This window comes from Panulirus ornatus, chromosome 20, assembly GCF_036320965.1.
Source record: "Panulirus ornatus isolate Po-2019 chromosome 20, ASM3632096v1, whole genome shotgun sequence".
Taxonomy (NCBI): Eukaryota; Metazoa; Arthropoda; class Malacostraca; order Decapoda; family Palinuridae; genus Panulirus; species Panulirus ornatus.
In genome coordinates, this window is record NC_092243.1 from 16,811,648 (window position 1) to 16,835,925 (window position 24,278).

At 41.9% G+C, this 24,278-nt stretch overlaps 1 protein-coding gene across 2 annotated transcripts in view; it reads right to left on the minus strand.

The window, feature by feature from the left end:
• Window positions 1-998: 998 nt before the first annotated feature.
• Window positions 999-24,278, minus strand: part of LOC139755945 (ADAMTS-like protein 4) — a 300,564-nt gene continuing 277,284 nt past the window's right edge. For both annotated transcript variants that reach the window (XM_071674735.1, XM_071674736.1), the window contains 6 exons: window positions 22,298-22,511; window positions 21,992-22,165; window positions 6,571-6,738; window positions 4,776-4,955; window positions 3,931-4,075; window positions 999-3,764 (listed from right to left, as the gene is read on the minus strand). In XM_071674735.1, coding sequence (XP_071530836.1) covers window positions 3,652-3,764; window positions 3,931-4,075; window positions 4,776-4,955; window positions 6,571-6,738; window positions 21,992-22,165; window positions 22,298-22,511 — 994 coding nt within the window. In that variant the 3' untranslated portion in view covers window positions 999-3,651. The remainder of the gene's footprint in view (window positions 3,765-3,930; window positions 4,076-4,775; window positions 4,956-6,570; window positions 6,739-21,991; window positions 22,166-22,297; window positions 22,512-24,278) is intronic.

Genomic DNA, 24,278 nt, shown 5'->3' on the forward strand with positions numbered 1-24,278 from the left:
GACACCAGTCAATTCATTGGTAAATAGTGTGTGTGTGTGTGTGTGTCTGTGGCTGATGTGGGGGGTTGAGTCTGTCAACTGTAGCTCGGTGCTCCTGAGCCAACAACGGAACGATTCATTGTCCGGTAATTACGCAAACGACCACCAACTTTCACTTACACCGACGGTATTGTGGAAGATGTACGGTACTGTGATATAGTTCCTCAGAATTACATCTTTGGCAGATAATGACTTTAGGGGCACCTGGAAATTTGAAAGAAACTCATATCAACGAAGTCATCACATTTAAGTCATACAAACAAGGAGAACGTGATTTGTAGAATACATTTCGAAATACTATCGTCAATTTGCATAAATCGTAATGAAATCCTCCCACGTAACCTTCCCTTGAAGCAGAGAACTGTTCTAATTCATAATTTCAGAGTCAAAATACGACAGACTTACCAGGACTTGCGCATCGCACTGACTGCCCGAAACTGTAAACAAACAGACGACATCCCAAGCGACTGGTGAAGCCGTCGCAAACCTTTCAGACAATAAGCTGTTGAACGTCGTCTTTCTACGGGTGTTTCACTTACTTTTACGTTAACTAAGCCCACATTTTTCCAGATGTTCATACCCCATTACGCTATCAATTATCTATTATCGATTGATAAAGAATAACGCTTTAAATCCCGCTTCCGTGGTGTAAATCACCCAATTAAAAGTGAGAAGTGCGTTGATATGCGTATCTAACATCTCCATGACTTACTTGTGTCGTGTTACCATAACTTCATGTTTGCCAAACATCCATAAAAAGGTACAGACGTGTTGTCTGTCCTGAATATTTTCATATTCCACTTACCTTCAATAGAACTTATTGATGACAACAGCAAATAGCAGAGTGGTATTATGCATCAGACACCAGACTATCATCTTTCCATTGAACAGATAATCACTTAGCCTTGTGCATTAATCTTTTCTGGATATTAGCACATGAGTAATTGAAACAAACTTGGTAAGTTTCATTAGCCTTTATCACTAGATATGTCATGTGTACATAATCATGGCCGAAATTCCATCTTCTAGAAAATAAGGGAGTTCTCCTCCCGCAGCATGTCTCCCTCCACACCAGCCTAACACACTGTTTACACTCATGGATGCCATCTGTGAGCTGTGGCAGGCCATAACCAGCTCTCCAGGCCATACTGGGATTCACACAACAGGTTTTCGAACACCACATGAGCCACATATCCCGTACCTTCATGATATGTGGCTCGACCTTCCGTCATACCCTCATTAATTGTGTCAGTGACCATAAGCAACCAGTAGATACAAGTATGTTTTCCTCAGACATGGGCATTTTATCTCATGCTTCCAGAAGACAGTGGCAAGTACTCATCGGAAGGGCTTACTTTCACTGTGGCGGGGCAAATTCTCTACATCTGGTGAAAACAGAACTTCTTCAGCATGGTACCAACTGAGTGTTTCTGTGATACCAACTCAATGTTTCCTCGGTACCAAATGGGTGTATCTGTCTCTTTTGGTTCGACACAAGACACATCGAGGTTACACTTGCAAATTATTTGTCTTTTACTACGAAAACAAAGATTGGCTCTGATTCGAACTTGTGATTTATAAGCGCTTCCTATGGAAATCTATACCTTCACAATCACACCACGAGAGTCAAAACATTGATGTATACACTTCAAACATCCAACGGCTCCTTTTCTAGACAATCCAGAAGATCTTGCAAATCTTGCGGACACTGGTACAGTATCTCACTGCTCATCGAGGGACTTTCCACAAGATAATGGTAAAAAACCGTTCCTTAAGAACAACTCATGCCAGGGTTCAGGGGGAGATGATGTTGGCCTGGAGGAAGATGGTACCGGTATTCTCAGATGCTGGACGACTTGTCTGAGGCACAGTAGTCCACTTGAGCACATGAAGATCGCCACACATAATTCCTCACATCATCCAAGGCATATTGTGTTGATCCGCTGCCACAGGACGAAGGTTAATCTTATCCTAAGCTGAGGGTATGAAAAGTAGAGTCATGAACTGACAATCTAGTACACAAGGTTAGGAAGTCCATCTCTATTACTAGATATTCTAATTTCAACCTCAAAAGTGATTCAACAAAATGACAGTCTAATGAGTTCCTCTCTTATGACCAAACTCCTGCAGTAGTACAAAAAAGGTGCAACAGTTTGAGGCACTAACTTTGATTGGGAACAAAGCCACGTCAACATTTCCTTTAGTTCCATTATCAGTTAATACCATTAGAAATATACAACATAAAGGATAGCAAATATCCTTAGATAAGACAAGTTAATAATTGAGAATTACCAAAGTTTTATATACTTTAGACAGTTTGGGCACTTAGATTATAGGAACCGTGAAATGGGCCTTGAATCAGTGTAATAAATAGTTTAATTACAAAGTGATCCCTTAATGTTTGCTTACTATTACCAGAACAATGATTTTCTTGCACAGAGACGAGTGTGGGGAGGGAGGGAAAAGAGAACCACCAGGAGGGAGAAGAGGATCACCATGAGGGAGAGTGGTGGGATGGCCACCCTGGTCTGGGCAGGACTGCTGGGCCCTCTAGTTACCACTGGCTCCAGATCGGGACTGAATGTTACAATTTCTTCTTCTTCTCCATGATGCTGGCGTTATGTGTTGTAACATATATCCTTTGCCCTCATGAAACTAATTCGGTTCGTCATAAATAATGAAGGCAAAACCAATGCTCTGATCTACTATACCTAACTAATCAGCCACTGACGACTTACAGTATATGGTCTTTCTGATTTGATCATCGAGCACTTATACACATTATACGATTTTCTTTGATGTACGCTTGACGTGTATACAGAGTTCTGAATTAATGCCGGTCTCATAGCTCATTAAACCTAAACACACGATGGATATTAAAGCAAAGCATATGATTCATGTTATATTTGCAGTTAATGTTAATTTTACTGAACTTAAATATTAAGCAATGAAAATGTAATGGTTTGCAGTTCTCATAAAAGAAATCATACCTGACATACCATTTTATTCAAATACAAGAAATGTAACAGAAGATTAATTGTTTTTGGATGAAATATGGATGATGCTGAGGTCCAGTTACTAAGCATATAATTGTGAGTACCTCACGTGATCCCCCAAGACCAGGGTACATGTTCAGGTCCATGTCCATCAAAGTCAACATAAAGTGCCTGTATGTATCTTAATCAGAAGAGAATTCTACAGAGCAACACATAAGTAGTTTTGTACAGGTGAGCCATACCAGGACCGGGTCCAGACAGATGGACGTCACAGGAATTCTAAAGAAAAACAATGATACAGGTAAAGGAATGACCATCCTCCTCCTCTAACAGAGGATGTACGACACAACGTAAATATGATTATCATGTGAACCAGGAAAGGAGAAATTGTTACACAGATTCGAACGGACCAATTGAAGATGTCATGTTACATTTACACTGAGAAATACAACACGTAATTGAAATGCAGTGCTAATACACCGACACCAGGGAGACAGATAATGACAACCCTTAACCCATTAATATCAGAATATTCTCAGGTGACCATAATGAGTGAAGTGGTGCAAGGGGAGGCTGTCGCCGATGGAGAGTGGGGGGTATGCTGAACAACGCTGCACTAATGTTGCTGGAAGCAGGAAGCACAGCAGACGGTGCGGTAGTAGGAGTAGCGGCAGAGGCGTGCCTGCTGCACCAACACACAGTTCTTGAAACGGTCCACACAACTCTTGTCTGAAATATATAAGTTTATATAATACTTTCCTTCAGTGATAAACTTATCATATTTCTAGTATCAACAGATTTGTGTCATACGGCATATCGCATTAGGGAAATTTTGACACCGTGCCTCCCAGAGGCAGGCAGTGAATGTACGTGCAATGCGTGAGGGTAGACCTACCACTAGGGATGTTGCAGGGTCGCTCGACGCAAGATCGGGTGGTGGGCGGCTTCTCGACCAAGTTACAGCGGGTGGAGGGCTGCTGGTGGTGATCCAGACATTGCACCAATCGCGTCCGGCTCCCACGACCGCAGGTGCGAGAACACTGTAACAGTTACCATTGTATTAACCATCCATTGTGATCACAGTAGGTGCCTCCATGGATGACTTAATCATTTAGGATTACTGATTAGTTTCTTCAAAAAAAGGTAAGAAGTTAGTGGGTGATAATTCTCGTGAGAGAGATAACCAGAAAGTAGCTGATGTTGACGTTAATGTGAATAAAGTTACAGTTATCCATGGGTAACCAAAATCTCTCAGGGACGCTCTTACGATACTGTATCTTAGCTACACTTGGTCTTCTGGGGGACCATGTAGTTACATTGCCCAGTGGCCGACCACTGGTGAAAGTAAACGTTGCTTATTGGATCACTTTCATTATGAATAATCATCTATGAACTGCTTTCGAATTTCTTATTCTTATTATGTATCATATTACAAATTTTTTGAGTGACAGCTGCGCTCAAAAACTCACGAAGAACCCTTAACTTAGATGTATTAAGTATCAGTAATTGACCATAGTTTTATTAGGTCAACATATCATGAGATTTCCCACATACAGTTAGAGATAATTAAACCTGTGTAGCTCCTGAAGTGAACACAAACTTCTCAGTCCTTTGATCAAGAAAAATTATATAGTGAGCCTCGGCTCCCAGGGTGAGGGAGCCAGAGAAAATGGATACTTGGACGGGAAACTCATCTGTTCACGGAGACTCTTGTGTGGAGAACATATAGTTGCCACTAACCTCAGTCCAGTCGGTGTAATACCAGTGTGGTGGACATGGGTCGGTGTTGCATGGCTGGGTGCCATTAGGGCGGGTGTCAGCATTGCACTCTATGTCCAGCGTGGCCCTGAAGGTACCACGGAGGAACACCACACACACCACCTCTCTCGTCCTGTTTCCATTTCCACAGTCCACAGAACACTGCATGAGGTGAAGAAAACGTCACAATATATATATATATATATATATATATATATATATATATATATATATATATATATATATACATATATATATATATATATAGTGAACCTCATTAGTGATGAGCAATAATTGTGTCATAAACTTGGATGATGTAGAATCAACAATGTTATCATGAACAAAAATATATAGTCATTAAATTTTTCAGTCCACTCCATTATCACTAGACAAAGTCAAGTATCATAATTGTATGACAACAGTATGAAAGTCATTGTATCAAGGATGAGCAGCTCTTACAAAACAACTGATGCTGTAATGAGAGTGAGAGACAGTTTACATGAACAAGCCAGAGTGAGAGACAGTTTACATGAACATGCCAGAGTGAGAGACAGTTTACAAAATGAACAACCAGAGTGAGAGACAGTTTACATGAACATGAATGAGGATACAGACTTGCAGTGAGAGACAGTTTACATGAACATTGCAGTGAGAGACAGTTACATGAACATGCAGAGTGAGAGACAGTTTACATGAACATTGCAGAGTGAGAGACAGTTTACATGAACATTGCAGAGTGAGAGACAGTTTACATGAACATTGCAGAGTGAGAGACAGTTTACATGAACATTGCAGAGTGAGAGACAGTTTACATGAACATTGCAGACGTGAGAGACAGTTTACATGAACATTGCAGGGTGAGAGACAGTTTACATGAACATTGCAGAGTGAGAGACAGTTTACATGAACATTGCAGGGTGAGAGACAGTTTACATGAACATTGCAGCAGTGAAGACAGTTTACATGAACATTGCAGGGTGAGAGACAGTTTACATGAACATTGCAGAGTGAGAGACATTTTACATGAACATTGCAGGGTGAGAGACAGTTTACATGAACATTGCAGAGTGAGAGACAGTTTACATGAACATTGCAGAGTGAGAGACAGTTTACATGAACATTGCAGAGTGAGAGACAGTTTACATGAACATTGCAGGGTGAGAGACAGTTTACATGAACACTGCAGAGTGAGAGACAGTTTACATGAACATTGCAGAGTGAGAGACAGTTTACATGAACATTGCAGGGTGAGAGACAGTTTACATGAACATTGCAGAGTGAGAGACAGCTTACATGAACATTGCAGAGTGAGAGACAGTTTACATGAACATTGCAGAGTGAGAGACAGTTTACATGAACATTGCAGAGTGAGAGACAGTTTACATGAACATTGCAGAGTGAGAGACAGTTTACATGAACACTGCAGAGTGAGAGACAGTTTACATGAACATTGCAGAGTGAGAGACAGTTTACATGAACATTGCAGAGTGAGAGACAGTTTACATGAACATTGCAGGGTGAGAGACAGTTTACATGAACACTGCAGAGTGAGAGACAGTTTACATGAACATTGCAGAGTGAGAGACAGTTTACATGAACATTGCAGAGTGAGAGACAGTTTACATGAACATTGCAGGGTGAGAGACAGTTTACATGAACATTGCAGAGTGAGAGACAGTTTACATGAACATTACAGAGTGAGAGACAGTTTACATGAACATTGCAGAGTGAGAGACAGTTTACATGAACATTGCAGGGTCTTAAGAAGTTAAGTTACCGGGGTCCAGGGGCCCGTGAACCAGGCGGCGGCGCAGGCGTCGGCCCGGGCGCAGGGGCGGGTCTCCGGCGGTCGCTCTTGCTGGTCACACTCTCCCTCCACTGAGTTGACACCCGGGGAGCACCACACACGCCGCCTCTGCACCCCGTCCTCACACCCGCCCATGCACTGCAACACCACACACACACACAGACCGTAACACACTATCACACAGATATCAAATCAATACATGTAAAATAATGCCTGTATATATTACATGCTAGGACATGAGTGGGATGATGATGTGTCACGTTATGAAACATCTACTACATGGGATGACATGTATGAGATATGAATCGTGTGAATTTTTTTTTTTTTGAGCCACGTGCCGGCTCTACGCAAAGATTTATGGCTTACTGCACTGCAGTGCTGCAGTGTGGTGGCAAAACACAGGGATCAAGAAACTCTTGCATAAATTATAACTACCGTGAGGTGATAACGACATTCAGGTAGAATTTTTTTTTGTTATGTTAGAAGAGAATCCAGGACAGAAGTGGAAGTTAGGTACGGCAAGTGAACACAAGGATGTGAGGAAGCATTTCTTCAGCAACAGAATTGAGGACTTGTGGACCAAAGTAAGCGAAAAGACAGTAAATATGACTACCACTAGAAACTTCAAAGGTTAAGAGACGAAACCCCACGAGTGCATGCACACTTCCCTGCCCGTATGCACAATAAATGACAGCACAGTGAATGTATACAGGGAAATCTTGGACACCCCAATGTGCTGAAAGCAGCGTCTCTGTTGAGTACACCGTTACTAGTCGCCATACTCTCCTACTCACCATCCGCCCCAGTACATCTTATTACGAAATGTTGTGTAAATCTGATAAAGTCTTTGATCTTCCATACAAAACCACGTTATCCACAACATACAATGTCTCTCCATATACCAATCGCCTTCAGTGGCTGAAGTAATTGCCATATCCATCTTTGAATATGACATGAAACCTGCCGTACACTGGCTATGTTGCATGCAAAACCATACAGCTCAGGTGGATACTATATATCACAAAGAAAAGTATCAATCTCACACAGCACTCCTACTGTACCCGTCATCCACATCTACACACATGACTGATAATAACCCACATCACTTCTGGAATCTTTGCTCCATAAGCTTACTGAAAATATAGCCAAAAGGAATAGATCTCTTTCCTTTGCTATTCTCTGTGTTCCTCCTCCCATCTGGGATCCCTTTTCATTGGACAGCCTCCACGTTCATAAGAACTAATATCATCATATCTTGCGAGGGAGAGTACATCCCAACACTCACTGACACTCAGGGATAAGATCTTCTTTGCAACATCACGCCTCACTACAACCCTTTGCGTATTTGGTCCACGACGCTCTCCTCCCTTCTTGTTCAACCACTGCAACCACAACCAGTGGTGCACTGAGGATAAATTGATAATAGTTTGGCGTTAAGTGTTCGCTCACAAGTCCAGTTCTTGATACACTGATCTAGCTAAAAAAATTTTGGAAATGAAAGTAACTGATATTTATTAATTCTGAGGCGCTGCGCACGAACATGACGCTTAAAATAGTTAATTGGCTTTACATACTGGGTCTCAGTATGTCCAATGTGCATTGGTTTTGGCGATGTGCGGTTTTGACGCAAAATCTGGCAAGCTTGAAGTGCGAGGAGAAAGGATGAAAAATCAGCACTCTGGTGTTGCATCACCCTACTTGCTGCCTCTCATTTCCTTTCGGGGAGTCGCCCAGAGAACACGTGTCGTACTCGTTTCCGGCGTTTCTATTTGTGTCGTTCTTTTGTCTTACAGATACTTTTTCATAACACTCAGTCTGTATTTGTTTCTGTTTTGAATATTGTATTCATAGTGCAAACCGATTTCAAATACAATACAATGCAATAATTGCTGTTTCTTGCAGCGCCGCATGCTGGTTCTATGTCATTCTGCTGAAATATACTGCTCCAGTTGTGCGAAGGGTCACGTGCGACTGACTGTTGAGTGGTTAGCTTGCCAAACATCAGCGAAGATGCCTCATAAGTGCTTGAACAATGCATATAACTTTTGTGGTGCTTTTGGTAAGTGACATTTGCGTCACAGAAATGTGCCATAACTGCGATCATCAGGAAAGCAACTTTATTATAGATGTAAGGCTGGAGACCAGAACAGAAGTTGGGCTCCATACACATACGCTTCAGTGCTTGTGGAACAAACCTTTCGCAGTTCGTTGAATCGCAAAAGGCGATCGACGCCTTCTGCCGTGCCCATGGTATAGTGAGAGCCGACAGATCACGTCAGTGATTGTTACTTCTGCATGGTGCCCCCAGTCCATTAAGGAGAAAAAGTGAGACTTAAGCTATCTGAATATACCATCTGCTATGCGCCCGGTACCCCACAGGTGAAGGAATTCCCGCTCTGGAACTCCAAGACAAATTTTTCCTGGAATCGGAGGACGAAGAGGATGAGGAAATTTGTGAAACATGTGAGCAATCAACACAAGAGATCCTAATTTCGTACCTAACGTGACGTCTGCTGAACCACACAGGATCACGCAGAATGACTAAAAGAATCTTATCAGAGATCTGGAAAAGATGAAGAGTAAGGCATAAATGTTGGGTTCGAGACTCCAACAGTCGAATCTCCTTGATGAAACTATGATAGTGTCTGTGTTTCGTGCCCGCAAGAAAGATTTCGCTTCATTCTTTACGATGTAGATGGTCCTGATGGCAGCCTTCAGTATTAATCACATCCCTGAGGAGTTTCATATACTCGTCAAAGTTTAGTCTAGAAGTCGCTCTGGCGCATGATGGCAACGTGTTGCTGTCAATTCCAGTTGGTCAAGCAGTCCGTATGAAGGAATCATATAACATGAGGCACCATTCAAACTGCTTAAACTACAAGAAATACCAAAGGTAGCTTTGTGGAGACTTGAAGGTTGTTGCTATCTTGCTTGGACTGCCGTAGGGATATGCGAAGACGTGCTGTTTCCTGTGTGAATGGGACAATCTAGCAAAGACTTCCCATCACAACGAGATGGACTGGGCTATCCGACAGTCGCTGGAACCAGGAACAAATGACGTACAGCACCTGCTGCTGGTAGAGTCCTGCAAGATTTTGCAATCATCTCTGCACATCAAACTGGGCCCTATTGACAGCTTCGTTAAAGTTATGGATATAAATGGGCCTATGTTTAGGTACCTCGGTGGGAAAATCCCGAGGCTCAGTGAGGCGGAACTTGAGGAGGGTGTTTTCGTCGGTCCACAGATCCGCGAGCTCTTCAGAGACAAGCAGTTCGACCACATCCTCAGTGGTGACGAGAAGACGTCGTGTATTGCTTTCCGACTGATAACAACCACATTTCTAGGATGTATATATATATAGGCTGATAACTGCATGGTACTTGTGGAAATCCTGTTGTCATCCTATCAGAAAATGGGATAAGCAATATGTCTTGGAAGATACATTTGCTTACTCTAAACGGGCTATATTTTTCCGGCTGACTGCAGCGCAGTGAAGGGTGAGCACGGCGAATGATTCCATCAAGATATCCCGACGATACAGTAAGATGCCAGGGCACATGGAGTTCTGCGATGTTAACAGACTGTTGCTGGACGGCAACAAGAGGTGTTCCAGGTTATACAAGCGGAAGGCGATGAGGCATCGCATTTAATCGAGGTAAGCTCATGACTGCAACCTGTGTGTCGAATAAAGTGTATAATACTTGTAAAGCAACATAAGGAATTTTTTTTTCTGGAATAATCGAGCATTTTCATGGTCGTTTTCGTGTTCAATGTCCCAAAATCTGTAAAAGGAAACGCATTTCATGTCTGAAACATCGAATAAGTCAAAATTAGTTGACTGATGATGTCTGTGCAAAAGTCATGAAATGTCTGAAAGTACGAACTTCAGCCTCACTTTTTCCCCTCACGTTCCCTGCGCTTCTCGTGTGTGCCATTACTTGGTGCACTGACGCTCTTTCTTACCGTTAATTAACATCCAGCTTCATGACTGGACAGAACGGTAGTATCATGTCTAGTAACGTCACTGGCAAAATGATTTTATGATTACATCATGACATTTAATGCTGCATCACGTGTGCTGCTGCTGTTGGGTCCACACTCCCACATTACCATAATGTGTACCCGAGGCTGGGAACACCACCAGCAGATGCATTCAAGCTCACAAACTGGGACTGTCCGGTGATGTCAGCAAAATAGTTAAGTGTAGACACCGAGAATATGATGCTCTCAACCTACATAGCTCTATATATGGATACTTCGTTGTGCGTTGATAACACTCTGACATTAGACAACACCATGGAAAGATATTGCATTTATATATTTTCACAAGAGATATAAAGCTATTATCTCTTTATATATATATATATATATATATATATATATATATATATATATATATATATATATATATATATATATATATATATATACATATATATAATCACATAATGCCCTCCAACAGCAAAGGACTCGAACCCAGGATCTTTGCGTGGTAGTTGGGAACGCCAGACTGGTAAAACGGTAGCTGAGAGATGCTACTGACACCGCTGTTCAGTACGAAAGGATAACCACAAAAAAAATATGATCGCTAAACACTGTCATGAAAACGATCACCCTTCAGAACTTAACAACCCAGTCACATTGTACCCCTTTTCTGATCATGCCACACGTAACGTCACTGAATCTTAATTGCTGAGTCTTAAGTGAGTCTTAATTGCTAATACTAAGAACTTTTGTCCCCAGGTAACTTTAAAGCACATCCTATTATCAACCGAATCATTACGAAAGAATTATCAAGAAACGATAACGTAAGAAAACTAGTCGAACATACACCTTGTTACCAAGGGCTGCCCACTCCAACACACTCACACACACACAAAACCCTCCCTTAACCACAAGGCACGGCTCACTTTCCCTTTAACAGTCAGGCCAGTGTGCAGTCGAGAATGGCAGCGGAGAGACGGAATTTTTGTGTTGGTGTTGGGATTTAAAAAACTTTATGAATTGTTTGCACTTGATGAGGCGGAGTGTCTCCGTGAAACATATATTGATGCACGTATGGAAAAATTACGTGTTAGATAAAATCATCTGAACTACTGAATTGCGATTTCACCTCAATATATATATATATATATATATATATATATATATATATATATATATATATATATATATATATATATATATATATATATATTATATATATATATATATATATATATATATATTTTTTTTTTTTTTGTCGCTGTCTCCCGCGTTAGCGAGGTAGCGCAAGGAAACAGACGAAAGAATGACCCAACCCAACCACATACATATGTATATACATACACGTCCACACCCGTAAATATACATACCTATACATCTCAACGTATACATATATATACACACACAGAAATATACATATATACACATGTACATAATTCATACTGTCTGCCTTTATTCATTCCCATCACCACCCCGCCACACATGAAATAACAATCCCCTTCCCCCGCATGTGCGCGAATTAGCGCTAGGAAAAGGCAACAAAGGCCACATTCGTTCACACTCAGTCTCTAGCTGTCATGTATAATGCACCGAAACCACAGCGCTCTTTCCACATCCAGACCCCACAGAACTTTCCACGGTTTACCCTAGACGCTTCACATGCTCTGGTTCAATCCATTGACAGCACGTCGACCCCGGCATACCACATTGTTTCAATTCGCTCTATTCCTTGCACGCCTTTAACCCTCCTGCATGTTCAGGCTCCGATCACTCAAAATCTTTTTCACTCCATCTTCAAACCTCTAATTTGGTCTCCCACTTCTCATTCCTTCCACCTCTGACACATATATCCTCTTGGTCAATCTTTCCTCACTCATTCTAACCATGTGACCAAACCATTTCATTTCAACCACATTCTTTTTATTACCACGCATCTCTCTTACCCTACTATTACTCACTCGATCAAATCACCACACCGCATATTGTCCTCAAACATTTCATTTCCAGCACATCCACCCTCCTACACACAACTCTATCTATGGCCCACGCCTCGCAACCATATAACATTGTCATAATATATATATATATATATATATATATATATATATATATATATATATATATATATATATATATATATATATATATATATATATATATATATATAATGGATTTGTATGTAGCATTTATGGATCTGGAGAAGGCATATGATAGAGTTGATGGAGACGCTCTGTGGAAGGTATTAAGAATATTTTGTGCGGGAGGCAAGTTGTTAGAAGCAGTGAAAAGTTTTTATCGAGGATGTAAGGCATGTTTACGTGTAGGAAGAGAGGAAAGTGATTGCTTCTCAGTAAATGTTGGTTTGCGGCAGGGGTGCGCGATGTCTCCATGGTTGTTTAATTTGTTTATGGATGAGGTTGTTAGGGAGGTGAATGCAAGAGTTATGGAAAGAGGGGCAAGTATGCAGTCTGTTGTGGATGAGTGCTTGGGAAGTGAGTCAGTTGTTGTTCGCTGATGATACAGCGCTGGTGGCTGATTCGGGTGAGAAACTGCAGAAGCTGGTGACTGAGTTTGGTAAAGTGTGTGAAAGAAGAAAGCTGAGAGTAAATGTGAATAAGAGCAAGGTTATTAGGTACAGTAGGGTTGAGGGACAAGTCAATTGGGAGGAAAGTTTGCATGGAGAAAAACTGGAGGAAGTGAAGTGCTTTAGATATCTGGGAGTGGATTTGGCAGCGGATGGAACCATGGAAGCGGAGGTGAATCCTAGGGTGGGGGAGGGGGCGAAAGTTCTGGGAGCGTTGAGGTATGTGTGGAAGTCGAGAACATTATCTCGGAAAGCAAAAATGGGTATGTTTGAAGGAATAGTGGTTCCGACAATGTTATGTGGTTGCGAGGCGTGGGCTATAGATAGAGTTGTGTGGAGGAGGGTGGATGTGCTGGAAATGAGATGTTTCAGGACAATATGTGGTGTGAGGTGGTTTGATCGAGTAAGTAATGAAAGGGTAAGAGAGATGTGCGGTAATGAAAAGAGTGTGGTTGAGAGAGCAGAAGAGAGTGTTTTGAAATGGTTTGGTCACATGGAGAGAATGAGTGAGGAAAGATTGACAAAGAGGATATATGTGTCAGAGGTGGGGGGAACGAGGAGAAGTGGGAGACCAAATTGGAGGTGGAAAGATGGAGTGAAAAAGATTTTGAGTGATCGGGGCCTGAACATGCAGGAGGGTGAAAGGCGTGCAAGGAATAGCGTGAATTGGAAAGATGTGGTATACCGGGTCGACGTGCTGTCAATGGATTGAACCACGGCATGTGAAGCGTTTGGGGTAAACCATGGAAAGTTCTGTGGGGTCTGGATGTGGAAAGGGAACTGTGGTTTCGGTGCATTATACATGACAGCTAGAGACTCAATGTTGACGAATGTGGCCTTTGTTGTCTTTTCCTAGCGCTAATTCGCGCACATGCGGGGGGTGGGGGTTGTTATTTCAAGTGTGGCGGGGTGGCGATGGAAATGAATAATGGCAGAAGTATGAATTATGTACATGTGTATATATGTATATGTCTGTGTGTGTATATATATGTATTTGATGAAATGTACAGGTATGTATATGTGCGCGTGAGAATGTGTATGTATATACATGTGTATGTGGTTGGGTTGGGCCATTCTCTCGTCTGTTTCCTTGCGCTACCTCGCAAACGCGGGAGACAGCGACAAAGTATAACAAAGAAAAAAAATAATATATATATATATATATATATATATATATATATATATATATATATATATATATATATATATATTCCCTGGGGATAGGGGAGAAAGAATACTTCCCACGTATTCCCTGCGTGTCGTAGAAGGCGACTAAAAGGGAAGGGAGCGGGGGGCTGGAAATCCTCCCCTTTTTTTTTTCTCTTTTTTTTTTTTCCAAAGGAAGGAACAGAGAAGGGGGCTGGATGAGGATGTTTCCTCAGAGGCCCAGTCCTCTGTTCTTAACGCTACCTCGCTGACGCGGGAAATGGCGAATAGTATGAAAGATGAAATATGTATATATATATATATATATATATTTTTTTTTTTTTTTTTTTTTTTTTTTATACTTTGTCGCTGTCTCCCGCGTTTGCGAGGTAGCGCAAGGAAACAGACGAAAGAAATGGCCCACCCCCCCCCCCCCCCCCATACACATGTACATACACACGTCCAGACACGCAAATATACATACCTACACAGCTTTCCATGGTTTACCCCAGACGCTTCACATGCCTTGCTTCAATCCACTGACAGCACGTCAACCCCTGTATACCACATGACTCCAATTCACTCTATTTCTTGCCCTCCTTTCACCCTCCTGCATGTTCAGGCCCCGATCACACAAAATCTTTTTCACTCCATCTTTCCACCTCCAATTTGGTCTCCCTCTTCTCCTCGTTCCCTCCACCTCCGACACATATATCCTCTTGGTCAATCTCTCCTCACTCATTCTCTCCATGTGCCCAAACCATTTCAAAACACCCTCTTCTGCTCTCTCGACCACGCTCTTTTTATTTCCACACATCTCTCTTACCCTTACGTTACTTACTCGATCAAACCACCTCACACCACACATTGTCCTCAAACATCTCATTTCCAGCACATCCATCCTCCTGCGCACATCTCTATCCATAGCCCACGCCTCGCAACCATACAGCATTGTTGGAACCACTATTCCCTCAAACATACCCATTTTTGCTTTCCGAGATAATGTTCTCGACTTCCACACATTTTTCAAGGCTCCCAAAATTTTCGCCCCCTCCCCCACCCTATGATCCACTTCCGCTTCCATGGTTCCATCCGCTGACAGATCCACTCCCAGATATCTAAAACACTTCACTTCCTCCAGTTTTTCTCCATTCAAACTCACCTCCCAATTGACTTGACCCTCACCCCTACTGTACCTAATAACCTTGCTCTTATTCACATTTACTCTCAACTTTCTTCTTCCACACACTTTACCAAACTCAGTCACCAGCTTCTGCAGTTTCTCACATGAATCAGCCACCAGCGCTGTATCATCAGCGAACAACAATTGACTCACTTCCCAAGCTCTCTCATCCCCAACAGACTTCATACTTGCCCCTCTTTCCAGGACTCTTGCATTTACCTCCTTTACAACCCCATCCATAAACAAATTAAACAACCATGGAGACATCACACACCCCTGCCGCAAACCTACATTCACTGAGAACCAATCACTTTCCTCTCTTCCTACACGTACACATGCCTTACATCCTCGATAAAAACTTTTCACTGCTTCTAACAACTTGCCTCCCACACCATATACTCTTAATACCTTCCACAGAGCATCTCTATCAACTCTATCATATGCCTTCTCCAGATCCATAAATGCTACATACAAATCCATTTGCTTTTCTAAGTATTTCTCACATACATTCTTCAAAGCAAACACCTGATCCACACATCCTCTACCACTTCTGAAACCGCACTGCTCTTCCCCAATATATATATATATATATATATATATATATATATATATATATATATATATATATATATATATATATATATATAGATTATACATATATATATTATATATATATATATATTATCCCTGGGGATAGGGGAGAAAGAATACTTCCCACGTATTCCCTGCGTGTCGTAGAAGGCGACTAAAAGGGGAGGGAGCGGGGGGCTGGAAATCCTCCCCCTCTCGTTTTTTTTTTAGTTTTCCAAAAGAAGGAACAGAGAATTGGGCCAGGTGAGGGTATTCCCTCAAGGCCCAGTCCTCTGTTCTTAACGCTACCTCGCTAATGCGGGAAATGGCGAATAGTTTGAAAGAAAGAAAAAAAAAAATATATATATATATATATATATATATATATATATATATATATATATATATATATATATATATATATATATATTAGGACTAGTGATTGGGAATACCTGGTTTAAAAAGAGAGATATACATAAGTATACGTATGTAAGTAGGAGAGATGGCCAGAGAGCGTTATTGGATTACGTGTTAATTGACAGGCGCGCGAAAGAGAGACTTTTGGATGTTAATGTGCTGAGAGGTGCAACTGGAGGGATGTCTGATCATTATCTTGTGGAGGCTAAGGTGAAGATTTGTATGGGTTTTCAGAAAAGAAGAGTGAATGTTGGGGTGAAGAGAGTGGTGAGAGTAAGTGAGCTTGGGAGGGAGACTTGTGTGAGGAAGTACCAGGAAAGACTGAGTACAGAATGGAAAAAGGTGAGAACAATGGAAGTAAGGGGAGTGGGGGAGGAGTGGGATGTATAAAGGGAATCAGTGATGGATTGCGCAAAAGATGCTTGTGGCATGAGAAGCGTGGGAGGTGGGTTGATTAGAAAGGGCAGTGAGTGGAGGGATGAAGAAGTAAGATTATTAGTGAAAGAGAAGAGAGAGGCATTTGGACGATTTTTGCAGGGAAAAAATGCAATTGAGTGGGAGATGTATAAAAGAAAGAGACAGGAGGTCAAGAGAAAGGTGCAAGAGGTGAAAAAGAGGCCAAATGAGAGTTGGGGTGAGAGAGTATCATTAAACTTTAGGGAGAATAAAAAGATGTTCTGGAAGGAGGTAAATAAAGTGTGTAAGACAAGGGAGCAAATGGGAACTTCAATGAAGGGCGCAAATGGGGAGGTGATAACAAGTAGTGGGGATGTGAGAAGGAGATGGAGTGAGTATTTTGAAGGTTTGTTGAATGTGTTTGATGATAGATTGGCAGATATAGGGTGTCTTGGTCGAGGTGGTGTGCAAAGTGAGAGGGTTAGGGAAAATGATTTGGTAACCAGAGAATAGGTAGTAAAAGCTTTGCGGAAGATGAGAGCCGGCAAGGCAGCAGGTTTGGATGGTATTGCAGTGGAATTTATTAAAAAAGGGGGTGACTGTATTATTGACTGGTTGGTAAGGTTATTTAATGTATGTATGACTCATGGTGAGGTGCCTGAGGATTGGCGAATGCGTGCATAGTGCCATTGTACAAAGGCAAAGGGGATAAGAGTGAGTGCTCAAATCACAGAGGTATAAGTTTGTTGAGTATTCCTGGTAAATTATATGTGAGGGTATTGATTGAGAGGGTGAAGGCATGTACAGAGCATCAGATTGGGGAAGAGCAATGTAGTTTCAGAAGTGGTAGAGGATGTGTGGATCAGGTGTTTGCTTTGAAGAATGTATGTGAGAAATACTTAGAAAAGCGAATGGATTTGCATGTAGCATTTATGGATCTGGAGAAGGCATATGATAGAGTGGATAGAGATGCTCTGTGGAAGGTATTAAGAATATATGGTGTGGGAGGCAAGTTGTTAGAAGCAGTGAAAAGTTTTTTCGAGGATGTAAGGCATGTGTACGTGTAGGAAGAGAGGAAAGTGATTGGTTCTCAGTGAATGTAGGTTTGCGGCAGGGGTGTGTGATGTCTCCAATGGCTGTTTTATTTGTTTATGGATGGGGTTGTTAGGGAGGTGAATGCAAGAGTTTTGGAAAGAGGGGCAAGTATGAAGTCTGTTGGGGATGAGAGAGCTTGGGAAGTGAGTCAGTTGTTGTTCGCTGATGATACAACGCTGGTGGCTGATTCATGTGAGAAACAGCAGAAGCTGGTGACTGAGTTTGGTAAAGTGTGTGAAAGAAGAAAGTTAAGAGTAAATGTGAATAAGAGCAAGGTTATTAGGTACAGTAGGGTTGAGGGTCAAGTCAACTGGGAGGTGAGTTTGAATGGAGAAAAACTGGAGGAAGTGAAGTGTTTTAGATATCTGGGAGTGGATCTGGCAGCGGATGGAACCATGGAAGCGGAAGTGGATCATAGGGTGGGGTAGGGGGCGAGAATTCTGGGAGCCTTGAAGAATGTGTGGAAGTCGAGAACATTATCTCGGAAAGCAAAAATGAGTATGTTTGAAGGAATAGTGGTTCCAACAATGTTGTATGGTTGCGAGGCGTGGGCTATGGATAGAGTTGTGCGCAGGAGGATGGATGTGCTGGAAATGAGATGTTTGAGGACAATGTGTGGTGTGAGGTGGTTTGATCGAGTAAGTAACGTAAGTAATGCTACATACAAATCCATTTGCTTTTCTAAGTATTTCTCACATACATTCTTCAAAGCAAACACCTGATCCACACATCCTCTACCACTTCTGAAACCACACTGCTCTTCCCCAGTCTGATGCTCTGTACATGCCTTCACCCTCTCAATCAATACCCTCACATATAATTTACCAGGAATACTCAACAAACTTATACCTCTGTAATTTGAGCACTCACTCTTATCCCCTTTGCCTTTGTACAATGGCACTATGCACGCATTCCGCCAATCCTCAGGCACCTCACCATGAGTCATACATACATTAAATAACCTTACCAACCAGTCAACAATACAGTCACCCCCTTTTTTAATAAATTCCACTGCAATACCATCCAAACCTGCTGCCTTGCCGGCTTTCATCTTCCGCAAAGCTTTTACTACCTCTTCTCTGTTTACCAAATCATTTTCCCTAACCCTCTCACTTTACATACCACCTCGACCAAAACACCCTATATCTGCCACTCTATCATCAAACACATTCAACAAACCTTCAAAATACTCACTCCATCTCCTTCTGACATCACCACTACTAGTTATCACCTCCCCATTTGCGCCCTTCACTGAAGTTCCCATTTTCTCCCTTGTCTTACGCACTTTATTTACCTCCTTCCAGAACATCTTTTTATTCTCCCTAAAATTTAATGATACTCTCTCACCCCAACTCTCATTTGCCCTTTTTTTCACCTCTTGCACCTTTCTCTTGACCTCCTGTCTCTTTCTTTTATACATCTCCCACTCAATTTCATTTTTTCCCTGCAAAAATCGTCCAAATGCCTCTCTCTTCTCTTTCACTAATACTCTTACTTCTTCATCCCACCACTCACTACCCTTTCTAATCAACCCACCTCCCACTCTTCTCATGCCACAAGCATCTTTTGCGCAATCCATCACTGATTCCCTAAATATATCCCATTCCTCCCCCACTCCCCTTTCTTCCATTGTTCTCACCTTTTTCCATTCTGTACTCAGTCTCTCCTGGTACTTCCTCACACAAGTCTCCTTCCCAAGCTCACTCACTCTCACCACCCTCTTTACCCCAACATTCACTCTTCTTTTCTGAAAACCCATACAAATCTTCACCTTAGCCTCCACAAGATAATGATCAGACATCCCTCCAGTTGCACCTCTCAGCACATTAACATCCAAAAGTCTCTCTTTCGCGCGCCTGTCAATTAACACGTAATCCAATAACGCTCTCTGGCCATCTCTCCTACTTACATAAGTATACTTATGTATATCTCGCTTTTTAAACCAGGTATTCCCAATCATCAGTCCTTTTTCAGCACATAAATCTACAAGCTCTTCACCATTTCCATTTACAACACTGAACACCCCATGTATACCAATTATTCCCTCAACTGCCACATTACTCACCTTTGCATTCAAATCACCCATCACTATAACCCGGTCTCGTGCATCAAAACCACTAACACACTCATTCAGCTGCTCCCAAAACACTTGCCTCTCATGATCTTTCTTCTCATGCCCAGGTGCATATGCACCAATAATCACCCATCTCTCTCCATCAACTTTCAGTTTTACCCATATTAATCGAGAATTTACTTTCTTACATTCTATCACGTACTCCAACAACTCCTGTTTCAGGAGTACTGCTACTCCTTCCCTTGCTCTTGTCCTCTCACTAACCCCTGACTTTACTCCCAAGACATTCCCAAACCACTCTTCCCCTTCACCCTTGAGCTTCGTTTCACTCAGAGCCAAAACGTCCAGGTTCCTTTCCTCAAACATACTACCTATCTCTCCTTTTTTTACATCTTGGTTACATCCACACACATTTAGGCACCCCAATATATATAGGAAAGGATCACAGTTTTGCGTGTGACCAAGTATATTCCCTGGAGTCCACGGGGAAAATGAAACACCGTATTTCATTTTCCCCGTGGACTCATATATATATATATATATATATATATATATATATATATATATATATATATATATATATATATATATATATACATGAGAATAAGAGGATATTTTCGAAGAAGGTAAAAAGTTAAAAAACAAGAAGACACACGGGAGCATAGGTGAAGGGGTAGATAACTAAGTGGTAACAGGGAATGGTGAGGTGAGGAGGATTGTTGAAGGCTTGCTGAATATATCCGATGACAAAGTAGCAGACGTAGCAGGCCAGCTTGTTCCAGATGATAGATTTTGAATTCCTTATCTTTTATAGGACTGCTGTAAATGTGGGTTTTAACCTGCAGTACCTCCTACTCCAAAGGAGGTTGTCATCACAAGGCGGGCAGGGATTGAAATTTTGCATAGGAGGGAAGTTGTTGGGTAGAATTACCCTGCACCCAGCGACCAGAGTTTAAGGAACCGATCGGTAAAACGTTTATCAAAATCTTTTAATCATTATAACACGAGGGACACTAATGACGTTCTAGAAACATTTACATATCTCGTTAAGCTTAACGACATGCTCAAATGACCACTCTCTGACTGCTGCCACCACCGAACGTTCATCTGTTGCTTTGCTCAGGTTAGAAAGTGATTTAGATGGTTTATAGATTGATATATAAACCGATAAAAGATGATAAAAATGCCTTATCTCTAGGTTCTAGTCTTATCTCTCGGCTCTAGCAGTGGCTACTTGCCCTTTCCATTCACGAAATTCCCTACACTGGTCGGGATCATAAGCTGTAACACTAGAAAATCAAATGAGTTGGATTCTCATAAGTATGTTGAGTTCAGATGTAAAGGGAATGAATCCCTGTGAAAGGAGACGACGTACAAACAGGAAAAAATTCTATAGAACCTGATGGCGGGGGTTTAACTGCAGGTGCCTACGGGATGGTCATCTGCGAAAGGATTCGCTCACGCAAATGACTTTTGGCGTCCTTCTTGTGGAGTACAAAGTATTGACATGTCCCTTCGAAGGTAAGATTCTGATACATCTATGGACTTCTAAATCCACTGTTTACCTCTCAAACCTAATGATGCGTGGTGCATATCCTGAGTGCCATCTGTAGCGTTCAGACAGTATTTTTAAGTGGTTATGTACATCACCTCATCATTATTCAACCCCACATTTTCCTTCTTCTTCACAACCTTCCTCGTTATTATAAGAAATTATGATGATAGTCCAAAAACTACACTTAATTCCTTATGTATACACCAAACAACGATCCCATAAGAGTAGAACGAAGATCCCCAAGCAGGAACATGAGCGTCCGTTGTCTAAGAAATTTCTATTGCACACAGACAAACCCAAACAACCAAGTAGACATAACACTTCCTTCACTTTTCATTATGCTAAAATTGACAATAGAAATACAGATAAAAGAACAAAAAAAATACCTCCTCCGACCAGTCAGTGTAGAACCAGGTGTGGTGGGCGCAGGTGTGAGCATGACACAGCTCCTGAAGGGGTGGCCTTTCCTCTATATTACACTGTTCGTCCGATACACGTTGCCCATCAGCCCTGCACGTCACGAGCCGTGTCTTTACCCCAGTACCGCATTCTACAGAGCACTGTCGGAGATCATACACATTGAATAATTATATATTTAAATATACAAGTCTATGCTTAAGGTATCTATCATAAAGAGCAAAAGTTTTAACAGAAAACGAAATTAAGATAGGAGTAACTATATCATGACAAACCTTGGCCCAGGCAGTGACTTCCCATCTTGTACATGGAGCCAAGGTACATGGCTGAGTGAGAGGGATCATAGTGGCTCGTACGGGAGGTGGACAGGTCGCGGGTGGCACAGCACGGGTGAGCGTGGGTGTGACCTCCTGCACACACGCCCATGTCCTGGTCATCATGCCGGTGCCACAGGTGGCCGAACACTGCGACCACTCTCCAAGCTGCCACCTGAGGGAGACACATCTCTCATGTTCACCTGTTCAGGAGTATCGGAAATACTCAAGGAAACTCTGATTCTGATTAGGCTTGGATAAAAAAAGTGAATGATGCTGAAAAGGGAACATAAATTGATACTGATTATTTTCAAAACAACGAAACTCAGTAGGTTAATGATTTTCAGCAGTTCTTCGATTACTTTATGGTGTCATGCAACGAGCAACTGTGTAAACATGACCACTGGACCATTACCAGTTACAACATACTAAACATCACGTCGTTAAGACAATAAGGAAAACAAAAACATGATATCTAGAACTTCGTGGTCTCGTTCCAGAGTTCATGTTCGCTCTTGTTGACTACAGTGGACAGGCAATACCAGCAGGAGGCCCTGGCGAAGCGATATATACAACTCATACTCAGAATCAATGTTCTCACTTTAATTCATAATGATAATTATCGACATAATTAGTCTTGATAACCGTGCATAAACAATGATCCTTAGTGAGCTATCTGTCTGATGACAGGGTGGCGGATGTGGCAGCACGCGAAGTGAACCAGATCATTAAATATTTTCATTATTTGTGTAACTTTACGGCATTTCTCAGCCTAAGAATTATCTACTGATTTAGTTTGATATACAAAAAGAACCACCAATGTGTTTGAAATGAAGGACACGTCGGAAACCCACACATTACAGAAGATTAACAAAGAATAATTTAGGTAATGTTGTACATATGAACTGATGGAATCCCAAAGAATTCTTCAATTTGTGAATTCATAACTAGGTATCGGACTTTTGTTTTATTTCATTTTTTTTTTTTTTATACTTTGTCGCTGTCTCCCGCGTTTGCGAGGTAGCGCAAGGAAACAGACGAAAGAAATGGCCCAACCCCCCCCATACACATGTATATACATACGTCCACACACGCAAATATACATACCTACACAGCTTTCCATGGTTAACCCCAGACGCTTCACATGCCTTGATTCAATCCACTGACAGCACGTCAACCCCGGTATACCACATCGATCCAATTCACTCTATTCCTTGCCCTCCTTTCACCCTCCTGCATGTTCAGGCCCCGATCACACAAAATCTTTTTCACTCCATCTTTCCACCTCCAATTTGGTCTCCCTCTTCTCCTCGTTCCTTCCACCTCCGACACATATATCCTCTTGGTCTATCTTTCCTCACTCATTCTCTCCATGTGCCCAAACCACTTCAAAACACCCTCTTCTGCTCTCTCAACCACGCTCTTTTTATTTCCACATATCTCTCTTACCCTTACGTTACTCACTCGATCAAACCACCTCACACCACACATTGTCCTCAAACATCTCATTTCCAGCACATCCATCCTCCTGCGCACAACTCTATCCATAGCCCACGCCTCGCAACCATACAACATTGTTGGAACCACTATTCCTTCAAACATACTCATTTTTGCTTTCCGAGATAATGTTCTCGACTTCCACACATTCTTCAAGGCCCCCAGAATTTTCGCCCCCTCCCCCACCCTATGATCCACTTCCGCTTCCATGGTTCCATGCGCTGCCAGATCCACTCCCAGATATCTAAAACACTTCACTTCCTCCAGTTTTTCTCCATTCAAACTCACCTCCCAATTGACTTGACCCTCAACCCTACTGTACCTAATAACCTTGCTCTTATTCACATTTACTCTTAACTTTCTTCTTCCACACACTTTACCAAACTCAGTCACCAGCTTTTGCAGTTTCTCACATGAATCAGCCACCAGCGCTGTATCATCAGCG